Source organism: Pelophylax lessonae, assembly GCF_965119305.1.
Source record: "Pelophylax lessonae genome assembly, chromosome: 1".
NCBI classification, from domain to species: Eukaryota; Metazoa; Chordata; class Amphibia; order Anura; family Ranidae; genus Pelophylax; species Pelophylax lessonae.
In genome coordinates, this window is record NC_138768.1 from 417,758,334 (window position 1) to 417,776,631 (window position 18,298).

An 18,298-nucleotide genomic window follows, 5' to 3' on the forward strand; every position below is an offset into this window, starting at 1 on the left:
GAGGGACACTTTTTTAAAATTTTTAATAAAGGATTTGTCAAAAACTTGTCTCTTGTCTTTTTGATTTTTTGACACTTTTTGGTGAATGGGTAAGGGTATGATGTACCCAATACTCATTCACATGTAGCAGGGACCGAACTACCATTATGTGAAAGTGCAGACTCACCTTCAGTTTCTTCAGATTGTCTTTGTATCCCTCTAGTGTTGGTTTCAGGATTAAATCATCATATTGCAGAGACTGGGAGAAGAGCATTGTGGGAACTGTAGTCTTCTGTAAAGCTATGACTATGTGGCTGGATTGTTTAAGGGCTATCTTTCCCAGCAAGCTTTGGATTACAGAGGAGCATCTTGGGAGTGGCTACAAACAGGCTTGGGGCCTCTTGCTTCCTGGAACCGATCGTGTGCACATCAGTCTGTTGTACAGAGAGAAAGATTGCAGACTGCAGCCTACTGCACACCGCCTCATCTGCCTGCAGACTCAGCCCTGGCGGAATGGATGTTCATCGCACCATTGCAGACATCCTTGCAGCATCGCTGATCAGGTGGAGTCTGCGGGACACCTTGAGACAGCAGAGCGAAGCCATCTCGAGGCCACAGAGTGTGGACGATTCTCATTGCCTGTTTCCCCAGGACCCTCATTGATGGACATCAGGATTTGGTGAGAGGGCACCTGCTCAGAGTTCAGACCAAAATTATTACAGTTCTGAGTTAAACTGAACACAGACACTCTGCAATTGAATCAGCCACCAGATCACTTAGGTTTATAATCAACTATTCTGCATTGCTTGCTATACACTGAGTTGTATTGGAAATGTTTCATTTCATGAGCTTCAACTGCCGATGAAGACTTTAGCAAGGCCTTGTAAGTAGGACATTATTATACTATTGCTTCTTAAAGGGGACATGTTACTGGTATCTAGATTACCCTATCTCTCATTAGGATACAGGTGGTATAGGCCAGCCCATTGTTTCCCTTTAGCCTAAGTGCTTCATATTGATAATATATAGCTAGATCTAGGTGCATATTCCCAGAGATTGTGTTAATTAATGTCATTTGGTTATTACAACCTGTTTTCTCGCTGTCTTTTTGATGTCAGTTCAACTGAATCCTGGAGGTTTATCCGGGGTCTAGTTGACTAATACAATTTTACAAGCTCATTTTTAAGTAAAGTTAAAGCTCATTCATACTGTGTCCATGTGTTATTTAAAGGTATATATACAAGATGTCTGAACCTAGAGTGTCAGGAGGGCTGGACAGTTTACAGGGTCAAAGCAGTGCAGAAGAACATACACTTATCAGCAACCCCCAAGGGGGTGGTGCTACACACATAAGATGGGGGAGGTGTGATCTGGGGGCCCCCTTCTTAAAGGGGGCTTCTATATTCTGATGAGCCCCCCCCCACCCACAAACCCTAATTGACAGCTGATGACTTATCAGTTGTTAAGGACAACCGGCAAACACCCTGCAAATTCGGGTGTTTGGCAAACTGACGAACTGGCAAATGTTTGGCTGAACTGTTCACCTATCCCTAATGACAGCATACAAATCCCTCCCGGGGCTTCGCATTGAGATTAGTTACGAGAATGTTGCCTTTGGGGGAGGTGATTAATTTATAGCATAGCCGGTTCTGGGATTGGGCAAGGAACAGAGCCATACCCATGCATGTATGCTTTTATGCTTATGCATCAGAAAAAGAAAATTACTGTTAGGTAAGTATGCAATTTTCCATTATATTAAAGTGAATGTGGAGCACAAAAGACCAGCACCAAAGGACTTTGATATGTTCTGTATATAGTCTACTGTTGAATTTGCACATGGTGGCACTATAGAGAATACTACATTGTTTGGGTTAGTTGTTTAGCACATTGATTATCTTTATTATTTGTATGTGTACAATTTGAGATATGTTGTAACTTTGGTATAATTTGAATATTTGCTGTGCAGCAATCAGGTATTTCATACAATGTCGGTGGTGTGTGGGAACACACACAGTATATTGCAAGATGGGGAGTATGATTGGAGGGGCTTTTAAACTAGGAGACGGGGGGGAGGGCTCAGAAGTAGAATCAGTCAGGAGGGAGCAGAGGACTGAAGGCAGTTGTAGGGTCAGCAGCGACATTAGGTCAACAACATCAATTGGCGGGTCTGTGCGGGAAAACAGCAGACCAAACAAAAATAAACATAACCGCCAATCACGTTTAACTTCCGTAAAACTAAGAGGGGTATATGCTAATGCCAGGAGCCTAGCTAATAAGATGGATGAGTTGGACATGTTAGTACATGAGGAGGACATAGACCTTGTGGGAATAACAGAAACTTGGTTCGACCCCTCACATGACTGGCTGGCAAATATCCAAGGGTATTCTGTGTACCGGAAGGACAGGGTAGGAAAAATAGGGGGAGGGGTATGTCTCTATGTCAAGAACAATATAAAGGTGCTAGAAAGGAGTGACATTACGGATGGGATGAGCATGGATTTAGAATCTGTGTGGGTTGAACTCGATAGGGAAGAAGATAAGGGAAAAGTAGTTGTGGGGGTTTGCTATAGGCCACCTAACCAAGGGGAGGAGGTAGAGCTGGAATTTTTAGCACTAATAGGTAAAGCGGCAAAACTGGGATCAGTCATCATATTGGGGGACTTCAATTATCCCGACATTGACTGGGAAGAGGGGACTGCACACTCGCATAAGGCCCGTCTATTCACGGAAACCTTACAGGATAACTACATGTCACAGTTGGTGGATTCCCCTACTAGAGAGAATGCAATCCTGGATCTATTGATCACTAATGACCCAGACCTAATCTCGGAGGTAGGAGTCCAGGACAACCTGGGCTCTAGCGATCACAGGATGATCACATTTAGTATAAATAACAATATAAAAAGGCAAGTGGGGAACATAAGAACCCTAAACTTCAGAAGGGCAGACTTTCCAAAATTGTACTCAATGATGGAAAGGGTAAACTGGGACCAAACCCTGGGATCCCTGACCACTGAGGAAAAATGGGAATGCTTTAGGAACATATTAAGCAAAGGCATCTTGCAGTGCATTCCTATGGGGAATAAATTTAGAAGAGACAAAGCCAAACCTGGCTGGCTAAACCGTAGCGTTAAAAAACTTATTAGGGGAAAAAAATTGGCCTTCAAGAAATATAAATCAGAGGGCACAGTATCGGCCTTCCAGCAATACAAGGAGGAAAATAAGAAGTGTAAACACGAAATCAAGATGGCTAAAATCAACTTTGAGAGACAAATAGCGGAGGATAGTAAAAAAAACCCAAAGAAATTCTTTAAATATATCAACAGCAAAAAAACTAGGGCAGAGCATATTGCACACATAATTAGCGATGATGGGAGGATGGTTACAGAGGACACTGAAAAAGCAACCGTGCTGAATGCTTTTTTCTCGTCAGTCTTTACGCAGGAAAAGGAGGGGTACACTGACCATGACTGTATGGTTAGTAGTAATACACAGGACTTGCCACTATGGCTAACAGAGGGGGAAATCAGGGAAAGACTGGATAAACTTAACACAAACAAATCACCAGGCCCGGATGGCGTACATCCGAGAGTGCTCAAGGAACTCAGTATGGTTATATCTAGACCACTGTTCCTAATCTTTGCTGACAGTATTAGGACAGGAGATGTACCAGGGGATTGGAGGAAGGCTAACGTGATTCCGATATTCAAAAAGGGCCAGAGACATATCCCGGGAAATTATAGGCCTGTCAGTTTGACATCAATAGTATGTAAACTTCTGGAGGGGATGATAAGGGACTATATCGTAGAGTATGCTAAAGACAACAACATCATCAGTAGTAACCAACACGGGTTTACAAATGGGCGTTCTTGTCAAACCAATCTCTTAGCATTCTACGAGGAAGTGAGCTGTGAGCTAGATAGGGGCAGACCAGTGGATGTGGTGTACTTGGATTTCGCTAAGGCGTTTGATACAGTTTCCCACAAGCGCTTAATTTATAAAATAAGGTCTGCAGGTATCGACAGCAGGGTTTGCTCTTGGATACGGAACTGGCTAAAAGGCCGTGTCCAAAGGGTGGTAATAAACAGCGCATACTCAGACTGGGCTGAGGTAGTAAGCGGGGTGCCCCAGGGCTCAGTCCTGGGACCAACCTTGTTCAATTTATTCATAAACAGCATTGAGGACGGGATCAGTAGTTCGTTATCAATTTTTGCAGATGACACAAAATTGGCCAGGGCAATAACTGCACAGCATGAAGCAGATATCCTACAGAATGACCTGGACAAAATTACGGAGTGGGCAACGACATGGCAAATGAGGTTTAATGTGGAGAAGTGTAAGGTTTTGCACTTGGGGACCAAAAACATAAAAACACAATACATGTTAGGAGGGGAACCCTTGGGGGACTCAAAAATGGAGAAAGATCTGGGAGTCTTGGTTGATGATAGATTAGGCAACAGCATGCAATGCCAAGCGGCAGCTTCCAAAGCCAACAGAATATTAGCATGCATAAAGAAAGGGATGTATTCCAGAGATAAGACTATAATCCTTCCACTTTATAAAACTCTGGTCCGACCGCATCTGGAGTATTCTGTCCAGTTCTGGTCGCCAGTCCTCAGGAGGGATGTGTTGGAGCTGGAGAGAGTCCAGAGAAGGGCAACTAAACTAATTAGGGGATTGGAGGACCTTACCTATGAAGAGCGGCTGCAATCGCTCGATTTATTTTCCCTGGAGAAGAGACGTCTGAGAGGGGACATGATAGCAATTTATAAATATCTTAATGGGGATCTCAGCTTAGAAAAAAAGCTGTTCATTCGAAGGAATTGCATGAGGACTCGAGGACATACAATGCGATTAGAGGAGAAGCGTTTTAAACTCAGGCAACGTGGGGGGTTCTTTACTGTTAGGGCTACAAGATTGTGGAATTGTCTACCACAAGAGGTGGTTTCTGCGGGTAGTATGGTGACTTTCAAAAGACTCTTAGACTTACATCTCAAGGATCAGGAGATAAAGGGCTATGTTAGATGATTACAGTCACACACACCTACACAGGTTGAACTGGATGGACTATTGTCTTTATTCAACCTCACCTACTATGTAACTATATGTAACTATGTAATGATTTACTAAAGGCAAATATACTGTGTACTGCAAGTGCAAGTGCTCTGAGGGGAAGCTCTGAAATAAGGGAAAGCTTTGCCGGTTTTAATTATCCAATAATTTTCCTAGCAAATGATTGAGTATTCTTTTCAAAGTGAAGCTTTACCTCATTTACTAAGCTCTAGAGCAAGTGCACTTGCAGTGCACAGTATATTTGCCTGTAATACATCATCTACACAGTGTATAAAAGATTGTCCCCCGAGATTTTTTACTTTATTAGGTGTCACCAGTAGCAGTGCAATACCAACAAAGGAAACGAAGGCCCCTTTCACATGGGCCAGACCTGTTTTTGCTCAGCGGACAGATCTCTCTGCTGAGCTGAGAGGAGCGGGTGGATGATAGATCCGTGCCTGCTCCACTTAGGCAAAGCAGACACAGCTCGCTCTCCTCTATGGGCAGCCAGATTTAACCAAACTGGCTGTCTGTTTACACCCAACTGCCCTCCAATCCGGCCAGCCAGGGGGGAACAGATCCCCTTTGTTTTTTTGCCAGATCAGTCCCGGGGTAGCTGGGTAAAAACAGACTTAAGTCCGCTTACATCTGGCACGCCATAGAGCAGAATAGAGGGTCCGAACGGTTCCGTCTTAAAAACGGACAGCCAGACCCAATCTGATTTCTCGTGTGAAAGGGGCCTAAAGGGTGTGGTGCTGGATGGATTTGTCATAAACCATAAAAACCTGACAGGTGTTCTAATTCCTCCCCATTTTATCTAAAACTAAAAAAAAGTTTGCCTTCAGTTATACTTTAATGACACTCATTACCTGACAATCCTTTCTGAGGTCACAGAGGGCAAAATGACCATGCAAAGGTTGTATCTTTCCCCACACTGTTCAAAACACACAAAACAAAGTTTTGGCTGGAATTTGAGTTTAAATAGATGTGTCCACTCTGCATCTCATATAAAAAGAGATGCTAAAATAATGTCTTTGGGATAGATTTACAAAAACATGAAGCACGCAGAATCCGGTGCAGCTGTTCATGGTAGCCAATCAGCTTCAAAATTCAGTTTGTTCAATAAGGCCCCTTTCCCATCAGGCCCACCTGTCAGTTTTTTAGGTGGACCTGGTCGGACGCTGCATGCACCCCTATGGAGCGGTGGATGTCAGCGGTGACATGTCCTCTGACACCCGCTGCTATCCGATTCGATCCTGTCCATGAAACCCTTTTTTCCATCCATCTGGAGGATCAGATCAGATGAAAACAGACAGGCGGTCTATTTTCATCCGATCTCCCTATAGAGGAGATCAGGGCTCTGACAGGTCTGTCTCTGCACAGGGATCAGCGGATCGATCTCCGCTGGGCAAAACAGAATCCCCGGGCGGAAAGCCCGCGTGAAAGGACCCTTAAGCTTTGGCAAAAAAAACCTTGAAGCTGATCAGTTTCAATGCAGAAGTAAGCCTGATTTTGCACTCTTCAGTTACAGTAAATAAACCCCTTTATCTTCTCTTGCCACTATCCGGGCCTTGGTATGAGCCTACATTTTTTATTTAACCACTTTACGACCGGCGCACGACGATCTACGTCGGCACTCAACCCTGGCCAGGCAAACTGACGTAGGCCTACGTCAGCACAATTTGCCGGCCCTGTGCGCGCTCCCGCGAGTCCCCGCCGCCGACGATGACTCGATTGGGTTCAGAACCGATCCGTCATCAGGTCCAGGCCAATCATTTTTGGTCTGGACCTGTTGATCGGTCCTGCCCAATCAGATCATCCTCTAAGCCTGTGAAATGTAAACACAGGCTTAGAGGAGATGTGCCCTCCCCCCACAACGGTCTTTTTGGATCCAGCGTGAGAGGAGAGCACATCTTACTGTGAGTATTGCACCAAGCACACCCACACACAGTTAGATAGGCACATTTCACCCCCGATCGCCCCCCCAATTAACCCCTACAGCACCTGACACAACACACACTATATACAGCATATAGCATATACCTATATACCTGTATAAGTGTGATTTGTGAACAGGTGTAGCCCTTGCGACCCCCCCTTTTCCACTCAAATTACCCCCCACCCCCCCCTAATAAAGATTTAACCCACTGATCTCCCCTGACCCCCCCCCTGATCACCGCCGTTAACCCCTACACCCTCTGTCACATCAGCACTAATACAAACGCAATATACAGTGTTATTGTATTTTTGTATTAGTGTCATTGTGATCAGAATTAGCGCAGGCGACTAAGTTTCTGTCCCAAGAAGGTTTAGGGTCCCCGCCACCCGCCCAATAAAGATTTAAGCCCCTGACCCCCCCCTGATCACCCCTACACCCCTGCCATAACACACACCGTATACAGTATATAGCATTTTGCTATATACCCGTATAAGTGTGATTTGTGGTCAGGTCTAGCGCTTGCGACCCCCCTTTTTCCACTTGAATTACCCGCCACCCCCCCCTAATAAAGATTTAAGCCCCTGATCCCACCTGATCCCCCCCTGATCACCGCTAGTTAACCCCTACACCCTCTGTCACATCAGCACTAATACAAACGTAATATACTGTGTTTTTGTATATTTGTATTAGTGTCATTGTGATCAGAATTAGCGCAGGCGACTAAGTTTGTGTCCCAAGGGGGTTTAGGGTCCCCGCCACCCGCCCAATAAAGATTTAATCCCCTGATCCCCTCCTGATCACCCCTACGCCCCCTGCCACAACGCACACTGTATACAGTATATAGCATTTTCTATATACCCGTATAAGTGTGACTTGTGACCAGGTTTAGCGCTTGCCACCGTTCCTTTTATCCTTAGGATACCCGCCAGTCCCTTCCAATAAAGATTTAAACCCCTGATCCCCCCCTGATCACATCCCGTTAACCCCTACACCCTCTGTCACATTAGCACTAATACACACATAATATACTGTTTTTACTGTATTTAGTATTGGTGTCATTGTGACTTGAGGTTGCGCTAGCTAGCTAGTTTCTTTCCCAAAGGAGGTTTAGGGTCCCCGCCACCCCCCCCAGATCCCCGGCGCATAGTTTAGAAGTAACCCCTTGATTGCCACACACGCACGCACGCACGCACCTACACTTCCATTTCTAGTATAGTGTTTGAACAGATCAATATCTGATCTGATCAGAACTATACTAGCGCCCCCATAGTTTAGGGTTCCCAAAACGCGGTGTTTGCACGATCAGTAATGATTCCGGCCAGCACCTGCGTTTAACCCTTTCACCCAGGCAAGTGTAGTAATCAATAGATTACTGTCACTTGCAAAAAAACACAAGACACAAAACCGCTGTGTTAGCAGAGTCAGGCCTGATCCCTGCTAGCATTAGCAGTTTTTTTTGTAGCGCTTGAAATAATCTTCGACAACCAGGTGCTTTTATTACCTGTGAGTCGCATCACTGTACGGGTAAATTTAGTTACCAAAATGACCAAACGTTCGTACAGGGATGAAGAGCTTATCAGTTATATGCTGACCGAGTCATCTGATAGCGAAGGGGAAGCTACAATGACCGAATTAGTGTCAGTATATGAACCTGATGACGGCAGCGGCTCCCTGACAGATAGCTCCGACGACAGATGGGTCCCTGTTAGACCCAGGCGTACCCGACCCCATTCTGAAGTTGTTGTGATGCAGGAATCGCAGGGTGCTCGTATGGAGCAGAGTGTGGGTACTAGTGCCGCTCATCCTTCTGGCGACCTGGCAAGCGCCAGCGGCCTAGTACAACCTGGACCTAGTACAACCAGCACTGCAGTAAGACCTGGTGACGTGGCGAGTCCCCTAAGTGCAGTTGAAGCTGGTGCGGTGGCTAGCACAAGTAGTGGCCCGCAGCCACTGCGTATTCGAAGACAGGCCCGTAGAGCCCATAGTGCCCTCCCTGATGCGCTGGCATTTCCTAATTGGCAACCCACTGATACTACAGCGCCAGTACTTCCCCCATTCACCGCCCAACCTGGAATCCACGTGGAGACAGCTGGTTTTACGCCCCTGAACTTTTTTGAGCTGTTCTTCACGGAAGATCTTTACAGATCTATTGTGGATCAATCAAATTTATATGCACAACAGTTCATCGCCGCCAACCCAAATTCACACCTTGCCAGACAATTCGGCTGGAAACCTATAACGGTTTCCGAATTTAAGATCTTTCTGGGCCTTTCCCTCCACATGGGCATAACTAAACAGAGTGAATTGCGGCTATATTGGTCCACTAGCCCAGTTCACCATATGCGCATGTACTCTGCCTCTATGTCCAGGACGAGATACGAGCAAATTCTGCGATTTATGCATTTCAGCGACAATGAACTCTGTCGTCCTCGGGGAGACCCTGCATACGATCGGCTCCACAAAATTCGGCCCCTCATAGACCACTTCAATCAGCGGTTTGCAGCCTTGTTTACCCCCGAACAAGTTGTCTGCGTTGACGAGTCCCTGATTAAATTTACTGGCCGCCTTGCTATGAAACAGTACCTCCCCAGCAAGCGTGCCAAGTACGGGGTCAAACTGTATAAATTGTGTGACAGGGCCACAGGCTATACAGTCAGTTTCCGGGTCTATGAGGGAAAAGATAGCTGTGTGGAGCCCCCCAACTGCCCAGACTACATAGGGAGCAGCGGTAAGATCGTTTGGGACTTGGTGTCACCCTTATCCGGAAAGGGGTACCATTTGTACGTGGACAACTTTTACACAAGCGTGCCACTATTTAGTCACCTTCTCGATTTACAAATTGGCGCATGTGGCACCGTGCGACCTAATCGCCGGGGCTTCCCCCAATGGCTTGTAGATTCCCGTCTTAGTCGGGGGGCGAGAGCCTGCTTGAAAACGGACAAATTGCTTGCGGTGAAGTGGAAGGATACACGGGATGTTTATGTTCTGTCCTCCCTTCACCCAGACACGACGATCCAAATTCCTACGGCAACTGGCGTTATGGAGAAACCCCTCTGTGTCCACGAATATAACCTTAATATGGGAGGGGTGGACCTTAACGACCAGCTTTTGGCGCCGTATTTAGTTGCCCGTAAAGCCAGACGCTGGTACAAAAAAGTGTCTGTTTACCTATACCAATTGGCTATGCTGAACGCCTTTGTCCTATACAGGGCGTCAGGACGAACTGGATCTTTCCGGGAATTCCAGGAAGAGATCATCCTTGCCTACCTGTACCCAGGAGGCATGCCTGCCCAACTTCCCCTTCCAGATGTAGTGAGCCGGCTGCATGAGAGGCATTTTTCACATGTCCTCCCGAGTACCCCTACCCAAAGATGGCCCCAAAGAAGATGTCGTGTCTGTAGCAAGCGCGGATTTAGGCGTGACACCCGTTATTATTGTCCCAAATGTCCTGACCAACCTGGTCTCTGCATCGGGGAATGTTTCGAGCGCTACCATACACTAGTGGATTATTACCGTAGGGTACAGCACGACACAGTGTAGGGCACATAAACACAGGGTCTCGAAGGATGTTGGATGTCCATCGACATTTTGAGAGACCCAAGCTGGAAGAGAAGATCGCAGAAGATCGCAGTCCCTCCCAAATCATGAAATAAAGGAACAGTTAGAAAGAAAAATAAAAGGATCCAAAAACTGTTGTGGTGTCAGTAATTTTATATGTCCTTCTACTCCTTCCTACTATACTTTTTTCAATGTCCTTTGTTTGTTTTTTCATTCTTTTGTGACCTGTTTCTCTTGCAGGTACTTGTCGGCTACCACGCATTGATTTTATATATTCTGACACAAACAGTGTTTGCGCTCAGCATATATGGATACCTTTGCTGATAGCAGCTGTGGTGATTTTCTGATTTCAGCGCTGCAGTTAAAATCCTATTTTGGTATACGTGGATAGCGCCGTGTATACCCATCATTAAATTCAGTGGGTGGTTGTTTGGGCGGTTAATGATGAAGATCCAAAAACTGTTGTTGTCAGTCATTTTATATGTCCTTTTACTCCTTCCTACTATACTTTTTTCAATGTCCTTTGTTTGTTTTTTCATTCTTTTGTGACCTGTTTCTCTTGCAGGTACTCGTCGGCTACCACGCATTGATTTTATATATTCTGACACAAACAGCGTTTGCGCTCAGCATATATGGATACCTTTGCTGATAGCAGCTGTGGTGATTTTCTGATTTCAGCACTGCAGTTAAAATACTATTTTGGTATACGTGGATAGTGTCGATATACCCATCATTAAATTCAGTGGGTGGTTGTTTGGGCGGTTAATGATGAGTAATACTACGCATTATTCCTGTGCTGATTTCTGATAGGTTCTCTTTTTTTCCGTTCAGCCCACAGGCTGCATGAAAAAAAAAAAAACCTATATGCCAAACAAGGACCAACAATGTACTGGTACGTTGCTGGACTTTGAGTGGTTATACCAGGATGATGCCTGCAGATTTAGGCATCATCTTGGTATCATTTTTTACAGCCAGCGGTCGGCTTACATGTAAAAGCAATTCTAGCAGGTAATTGGCCGCTAAACTGCTTTTACATGCAGTGGGAGGGGCCTCCCCCCCCCCCACCGCCGCCTTCCGCAGCCTTCCATGGTTTTTCTCTGGCTCTCCTGTCCCACCGGTTAACCCGAGAGTGCAGCCGGTGGTTCAATTATCTAACCATAGAGCTAATTGGAGATGAGAATGGCTCCAATAATCTCTATGGCCTAAGATGCCGGAGGCTACGAGCATTTTATGACTTCTGTTTCGCCAGAAATAAACAGGGCCATTGGGAAATTGGGAAAGTATTTTATCACACCAATTTTGGTGTGGTCAGATGCGTTAAGGTCAGAGGAGAGATCTAGAGTCTAAAAGACCCCAATTTTTTTTAAAAAGAGTACCTGTCACCACAGATTGCTATCATAGGGGATATTTAAATTCACTATGATAACAATAAAAATGATTTAAAAAAAAAAAAATTAAAGGAAAGGTGTCAAAATAACATAAAAAAGCAAAAGAAAAAGGAAAAAAAAAAAGAAAATTGAGCCCCCCCCCTTACCCCCGGTGCTTGCGCGCAATGGCGCACGCAAGCGGTGGTCTAGTGATATATGTAAACCACAATTGCAGCATGCATGTGAGGTATCGCCGCGATCGCCAGATCGAGTGCAGTAATTCTTGCAGTAGACCTCCTCTGTAAGTCTAAAGTGGTAACCTGTAGAGACTTAAAGGTTTTCAAAAATGTACATACGTTTTTGTCACTGCGCAGGCATGCGCAATTTTTAAAGCATGTCATGTTAGGTGTCTATGAACTCGGCATAAGATCATCTTTTAAATTTTACCAAAAAAATTGGAATTATATAGTGTATTTGTGCAATAAATTAAAAAAAAATGTATTTTTTTCGCAAAAATTGCGTTTGGAAAATCTGTGCGCAAATACCGTGTGACAAAAAAATTTGCAACATCCACCATTTTATTCTATAGGGCCTCTGCTTTAAAAAAATATATAATGTTTGGGGGTTCAAAGTAATTTTCTAGTAAAAAAAAAAATATTTTTTCATGTAAACAAAAAGGCACAGAAAAGGCTTGGTTTTCAAGTGGTTAGAAGAGTGGGTGATGTGTGGATAAGATTGAGCATAAAATGCCGGGACTGTTCAAACACCCCCCTAATGACCCCTTTTTGAAAAGTAGACACCCAAAGCTTTTTTCTGAGAGGCATGGTGAGTCCATGGAGTATTTTATATTTTGCCACAAGTTTCGGGAAAATTATTATTTTTTTTTTTTTGTTGTTTTTTTACAGAAAGTTGTCACTAAATGATATATTGCTCATGCATGCCATGGGAATATGTGAAATGACACCCCAAAATACATTCTTTTGCTTCTCCTGAGTACAGGGATACCACATGTGTGAGACTTTTTGGGAGCCTAGCTGTGTACGCGCCCCCGAAAACCAATCCACATCTTCAGGTTTTCTAATGGCGTAAATTGCTGATTTTACCCCTGACTACCTGTCACAGTTTCAGAGGCCCTGAAATTTCAAGATGGCACAAAACCCCCCCCAAATGACCCCATTTTGCAAAGTAAACACTCCAAGCTACTGGCTGAGAAGTATGGTGAGTCCATGGAATAGTTTATATTTTGCCACAAGTTTCGAGGAAAAAAAATTTTTTTATTTTTTTTTATTTTTTTACACAAAGTTGTCAGTAAATGATATATTGCTCACACAGGCCATGGGTATATGTGAAATGACACCCCAAAATACATTCTGCTGCTTCTCCTGAGTACAATGATACCCCATGTGTGAGACTTTTTGCCAGTCTAGCCGCGTACAGGACCCGGAAAACCAATGCGCACCTTTAGGCTTTCTAAGGGCGTAAATTGTTGATCTCACTCCTTACTACCTATCACACTTTTGAAGTCCATAAAAAGCCAAGATCGCACAAACCCCCCCCAAATGACCCCATTTTGCAAAGTAGACACTCCAATCTATTTGCTGAGAGGCATGGTGAGTATTTTGCAGCTCTATTTTTTTTTGGAAAATGAAGAAAAAACAGGAAAATGCATTTTTTTTCCTCTTTTTTCAATTTCCAAAACTTTGTGACAAAAAGTGAGATCTGCAAAACACTCAACATGCCTCTCTGCAAATAGCTCAGGGTGTCTACTTTCCGAAAATGGGTCATTTGGGGGGGGGGGGGGGTTGTGCTATCTTGGAATTTTAGGGCCTCCGAAACTGTGATAGGTAGTCAGGAGTGAAATCAACAATTTACGCCCTTGGAAAGCCTGAAAGCGGGGACTGGTTTTCGGGGACCTGTACTCGGCTAGACTGCAAAAAAGTCTCACACATGGGGTATCCCTGTACTCAGGAGAAGCAGCAGAATGTATTTTGGGGTGTCATTTCACATATACCCATGGCATGTGTGAGCAATATTTCATTTACTGACAACTTTGTGAAAAAAAAAAAAAATATATATATATATATATATATATATTTCCCGGAACTTGTGGCAAAATATAAAATATTCCATGGACTCACCATGCCTCTCAGCAAATAGCTTGGGGTATCTACTTTCCAAAATGGGGTCATTTGGGGGGGTTTTGTGCTATCTTGGAATTTTAGGGCCTCCGAAACTGTGATAGGTAGTCAGGAGTGAAATCAACAATTTACGCCCTTGGAAAGCCTGAAAGCGGGGACTGGTTTTCGGGGACCTGTACTCGGCTAGACTGCAAAAAAGTCTCACACATGGGGTATCCCTGTACTCAGGAGAAGCAGCAGAATGTATTTTGGGGTGTCATTTCACATATACCCATGGCATGTGTGAGCAATATTTCATTTACTGACAACTTTGTGAAAAAAAAAAAAATATATATATATATATATGTATTTCCCGGAACTTGTGGCAGAATATAAAATATTCCATGGACTCACCATGCCTCTCAGCAAATAGCTTGGGGTGTCTACTTTCCAAAATGGGGTCATTTGGGGGGGGGTTTGTGCTATCTTGGAATTTTAGGGCCTCCGAAACTGTGACAGGTAGTGCAGAGGTGACATGCACAATTTACGCCATTAGAAAACCTGGGAGTGTTGATTGGTTTTCGCGGTCCTGTACACAGCTAGGCTCCCAAAAAGTCTCACACATGGGGCATCCCCATACTCAGGAGAAGTGGCAGAATGTATTTTGGGGTGTAATTCCACATATACCCATGTCATGTGTGAGAATTTTATCTTTTAGTGACAACGTTGTGTAAAAAAAAAAAATAAAAAAAAAAAATAGTAATATTCCCAAAACTTGTGGTAAAATATAAAATATTCCATGGACTCACCATGCCTCTTAGCAAACAGCTTGGGGTGTCTACTTTCCAAAATGGGGTCATTTGGGGGGGTTTTGTGGTATCTTGACATTTCAGGGCCTCCTAAACCGTTAGAGGTAGTGAGAAAATGCAATGAAAAATGTACGCCCTTTGAAATTCTGATGGTGGGGATTTGTTTTTGTGGTCCCGTACACAGCTAGGCTCCCAAAAAGTCCCACATATGTGGTATCCCTGTACTCAGGAGAAGCAGCAGAATATATTTTGGGGTGTAATTACACATATACCCATGGCATGTGTGAGCAATATATCATTTCAATGACAACTTTGTGTAAAAAAAAAAAAAATTTTTAGTCATTTTTCAAACACCTGTGACAAAAAAATGAAATATTCAATGAGCTCAACATGCCTCTCAGAACATTCCTTAGGATGTCTACTTTCCAAAAAGTGGTAGTTTGGGGGGGTTTTGTACTGCCCTGCCATTTTAGCACTTCATGAAATGAGATAGGCAGTCAAAAATTAAAGCTGCGTAAATTTCTGTATTTACACCATAGTTTGTAGACGCTATAACTTTTGCGCAAACCAATAAAAATACGCTCATTGAATTTTTTTTTGTCAAAGACATGTAGCTAAATATATTTTGGCCAAAAAAAAATACATAAATTGAGTATATTGGATATTTTTTAAAAGACAAAGTTGAAAATGTCATTTTTTTGCAAAATTTTCGCTCTTTTTTTATTAATATCGCAAAAAATAAAAAGCGCAGAGGTGATCAAATACCACCAAAAGAAAGCTCTGTTTGTGGGAAAAAAAGGACGTAAATTTCGTTTGGGTACCACATTGCATGACCGCACAATTGTCAGTTAAAGTCACGCAGTGCCGAGTCGTAAAATACCCCCTGGTCGGAATGGGGGTAAAATCTTCCGGGGCTTAAGTGGTTAAGTCAGTGGGCTACAAAGTGGAAATATGCAATTTATTCTCATTTCGTTGCTTTCTCATCCCAAGGAAAGCTGGTAAGAGCAGTCTATTTAGATTCAAATTGCTTTTGTATTTATAAGAGCCCATTCACATTAGCGCGACTTGTCAGCCTGACAAGTCGCGCTCCCTCGCGGTCCATTGACCGCTACAGGACCCGTTCTAATAGGAGCGACACAAGTCGCTCCGACTTAGAAAAAGGGTCCTGTACTACTTCGGGGCGACCTCGGAGCGACTTGCATAGACTTCCATTATGTGAAATCCCTGCAAGTCGCTCCAAAGTCGTGGTGCAATGTAATGCACAAGTCGCCCCCGAAGTAGTAAGGAGTTGTGTCGTGCTAATGTGAACCGGCTCTTAATGTTGGAGGCATACTGTATGATATGACGTGCCCCAGAGCAGGAGATTCTGTAAAAAGTCCATTGTTTACAGACAGTAAAGCACTGGATCAATAAGTTTTGAGCCTAAAAAATGAATATTATATTTGATATGCTGCTTACCCACTAAGTTGCTCTTAAACTCCTTGAAGGAGGCAAGGGTATTATTGTATGCATCCCAAGATACATCAGGTGCCACCTTTTCCATCTGTGCCTCCCAACTCTGGAACAGTTCTACAATGATGCTAAATGCACTGTACTCTATAGTGACAAACTGATTAAGGGAAATACAAAAAAAAAATGAATAAAACAAGTGTATGAAAATATAATAAGTTAACATTAAAACAGCTGAAACAATCACATATCATAACATGGCGTTATACATTTCTTCATTTTGTAACAAGAACAATATTTACTTTTAGGCCCCATGTACACTGCTGCTGATAAATGGGACGTTTAGGAGCAGTTGGGTGTTTTTTTTGTTTTTTTTTTATAAATTCAAAGTTTATTAGAAGAGGAAAAGGCACACAATACAGGCAGGATCAGCAGTACAAGTCCATATACATCAAATATAGAGACAAACAGCTCAGAGTCTCAAGCATAAACTAACAGCAAAAGCCGCCCCTAAACCAGAGGGCAGTGATATCAGACGTCGTATCTGACCGCCACAGGGGAATAGGTCCCCGGAGAGGCCTCCCCCTCCACCGTCATCTGTCACATGGCCGGACTACGGAGGCGGAGAAAAAACAACCCCGGTTGCCCATCTCCCCACAGCCAGCTATGCGAAACCCCTGCATGTATGCCCGTGAGGGAAGGAGCGAGGAACAAAAAAAAAAGAAAGCAGGGTGATTAACATTTCCCTTCCTCTCCTTTTCATCTTTTAATATTATCCCAAGGAGGGTGGGGAGATCCCACCTAACGAGAGAGAAAGACAGGAGGGTGAAAACAGTAGGGGGGAGAGGGGGGGAGATGAAGGAGGAGACAGGGGATAGAAAAAAGGGGGGGGGAGGGAGATGGCCACCCGGCCCGCCATAAACGAGCTAGATCACCAGGTCTTTGTATTCCTCAGAGAAACTGAACTCATGCCAGTAGTACCATCTTTTGAGGAACTTCTCCCTCGTGCCCCGTTCAGCAGCCACAAGGTCCTCCATTTCATTAATGCTAGCTACTTTCCGCAACCACATAGCTACTGTAGGTGGCTGGGTCTGCTTCCAGAGAAGAGGGATACAGCTCTTGGCAGCCGTGAAGAGCAGCGGCAGAATGGATTTTTTGTAGGATGCTCGCGGGAAACTGTTGTGGTGAAGGAGAAAGAGAGCAGGATCCAAAGTGAGGGCATGGTCTGTGAATTTTTGTGCGATGCGTAAAACCTCAGCCCAAAAGGGTTGCAGGCGGCTACAGGACCAAAAAATGTGGAGAAGGGACCCCACCTCCTCCCCACATCTCCAGCAAAGGTCCGAACAAGAAGGGAACATTCTGCGTAATCCGACCGGAGTGTAGTACCACCTGGTGAGCAGCTTGTATCCCATTTCCTGATATTTGGTACAAGTGGAAGTTTTGTACGTGAAAAACATAATGCGATCAATCTGGTGATCCGTGAAAGAGAGGCCTAGGTCGCGTTCCCACCTGTCAAGATACAGGGGGCGAGAGGAAGGGTCATCCGACGGCCCCGTTAACAGGCGGTATATCAAAGAAATGGTATGTCGTAATGGAGAGGTCGACGCACACAGTTCTTCAAAGGGCTTTAGGCGTCTATTAAATGAGGTTGCAGGTGGAAGGGACTGTAGAAAATGTGCTAGCTGCACCTTCTGCCAGAAGGACAGAGCAGCAAAGGAGTTACTGGAAAAGAGAGCCTGACGCGAGACCCATTTCCCTTGAGCAATGAAGTGCCTAGCCTGGTGGAAGCCGTCGGACTTCAAGACGTGGAAGCCCTTATCCGTCCTACCTGGGGAGAAGTGCTGATTTTCGAGCACCGGGAACAGAGGCGAAGGAAGAGAGGCAATCAGGCCTGCCTCGCATATCCTACGCCCCAGCTTAAGGGTAGCCCCCACAGTCGGATGCTCCATCACATGCTTAGGCAAGTCAGAAGCACCCCACAGGAGGGAGTCCGGAGGGGGATCCCCCGGACTTCGCTCAATCCTGATC

General features: G+C 44.5%; 1 protein-coding gene across 2 annotated transcripts in view; it reads right to left on the reverse strand.

The window, feature by feature from the left end:
• The window catches only part of LOC309544890 (stimulated by retinoic acid gene 6 protein-like), a 102,023-nt gene that overhangs the window by 41,846 nt on the left and 41,879 nt on the right, over positions 1 to 18,298 (reverse strand). For both annotated transcript variants that reach the window (XM_082243895.1, XM_082243894.1), the window contains one exon: positions 16,280 to 16,430. In XM_082243895.1, coding sequence (XP_082100021.1) covers positions 16,280 to 16,430 — 151 coding nt within the window. The remainder of the gene's footprint in view (positions 1 to 16,279; positions 16,431 to 18,298) is intronic.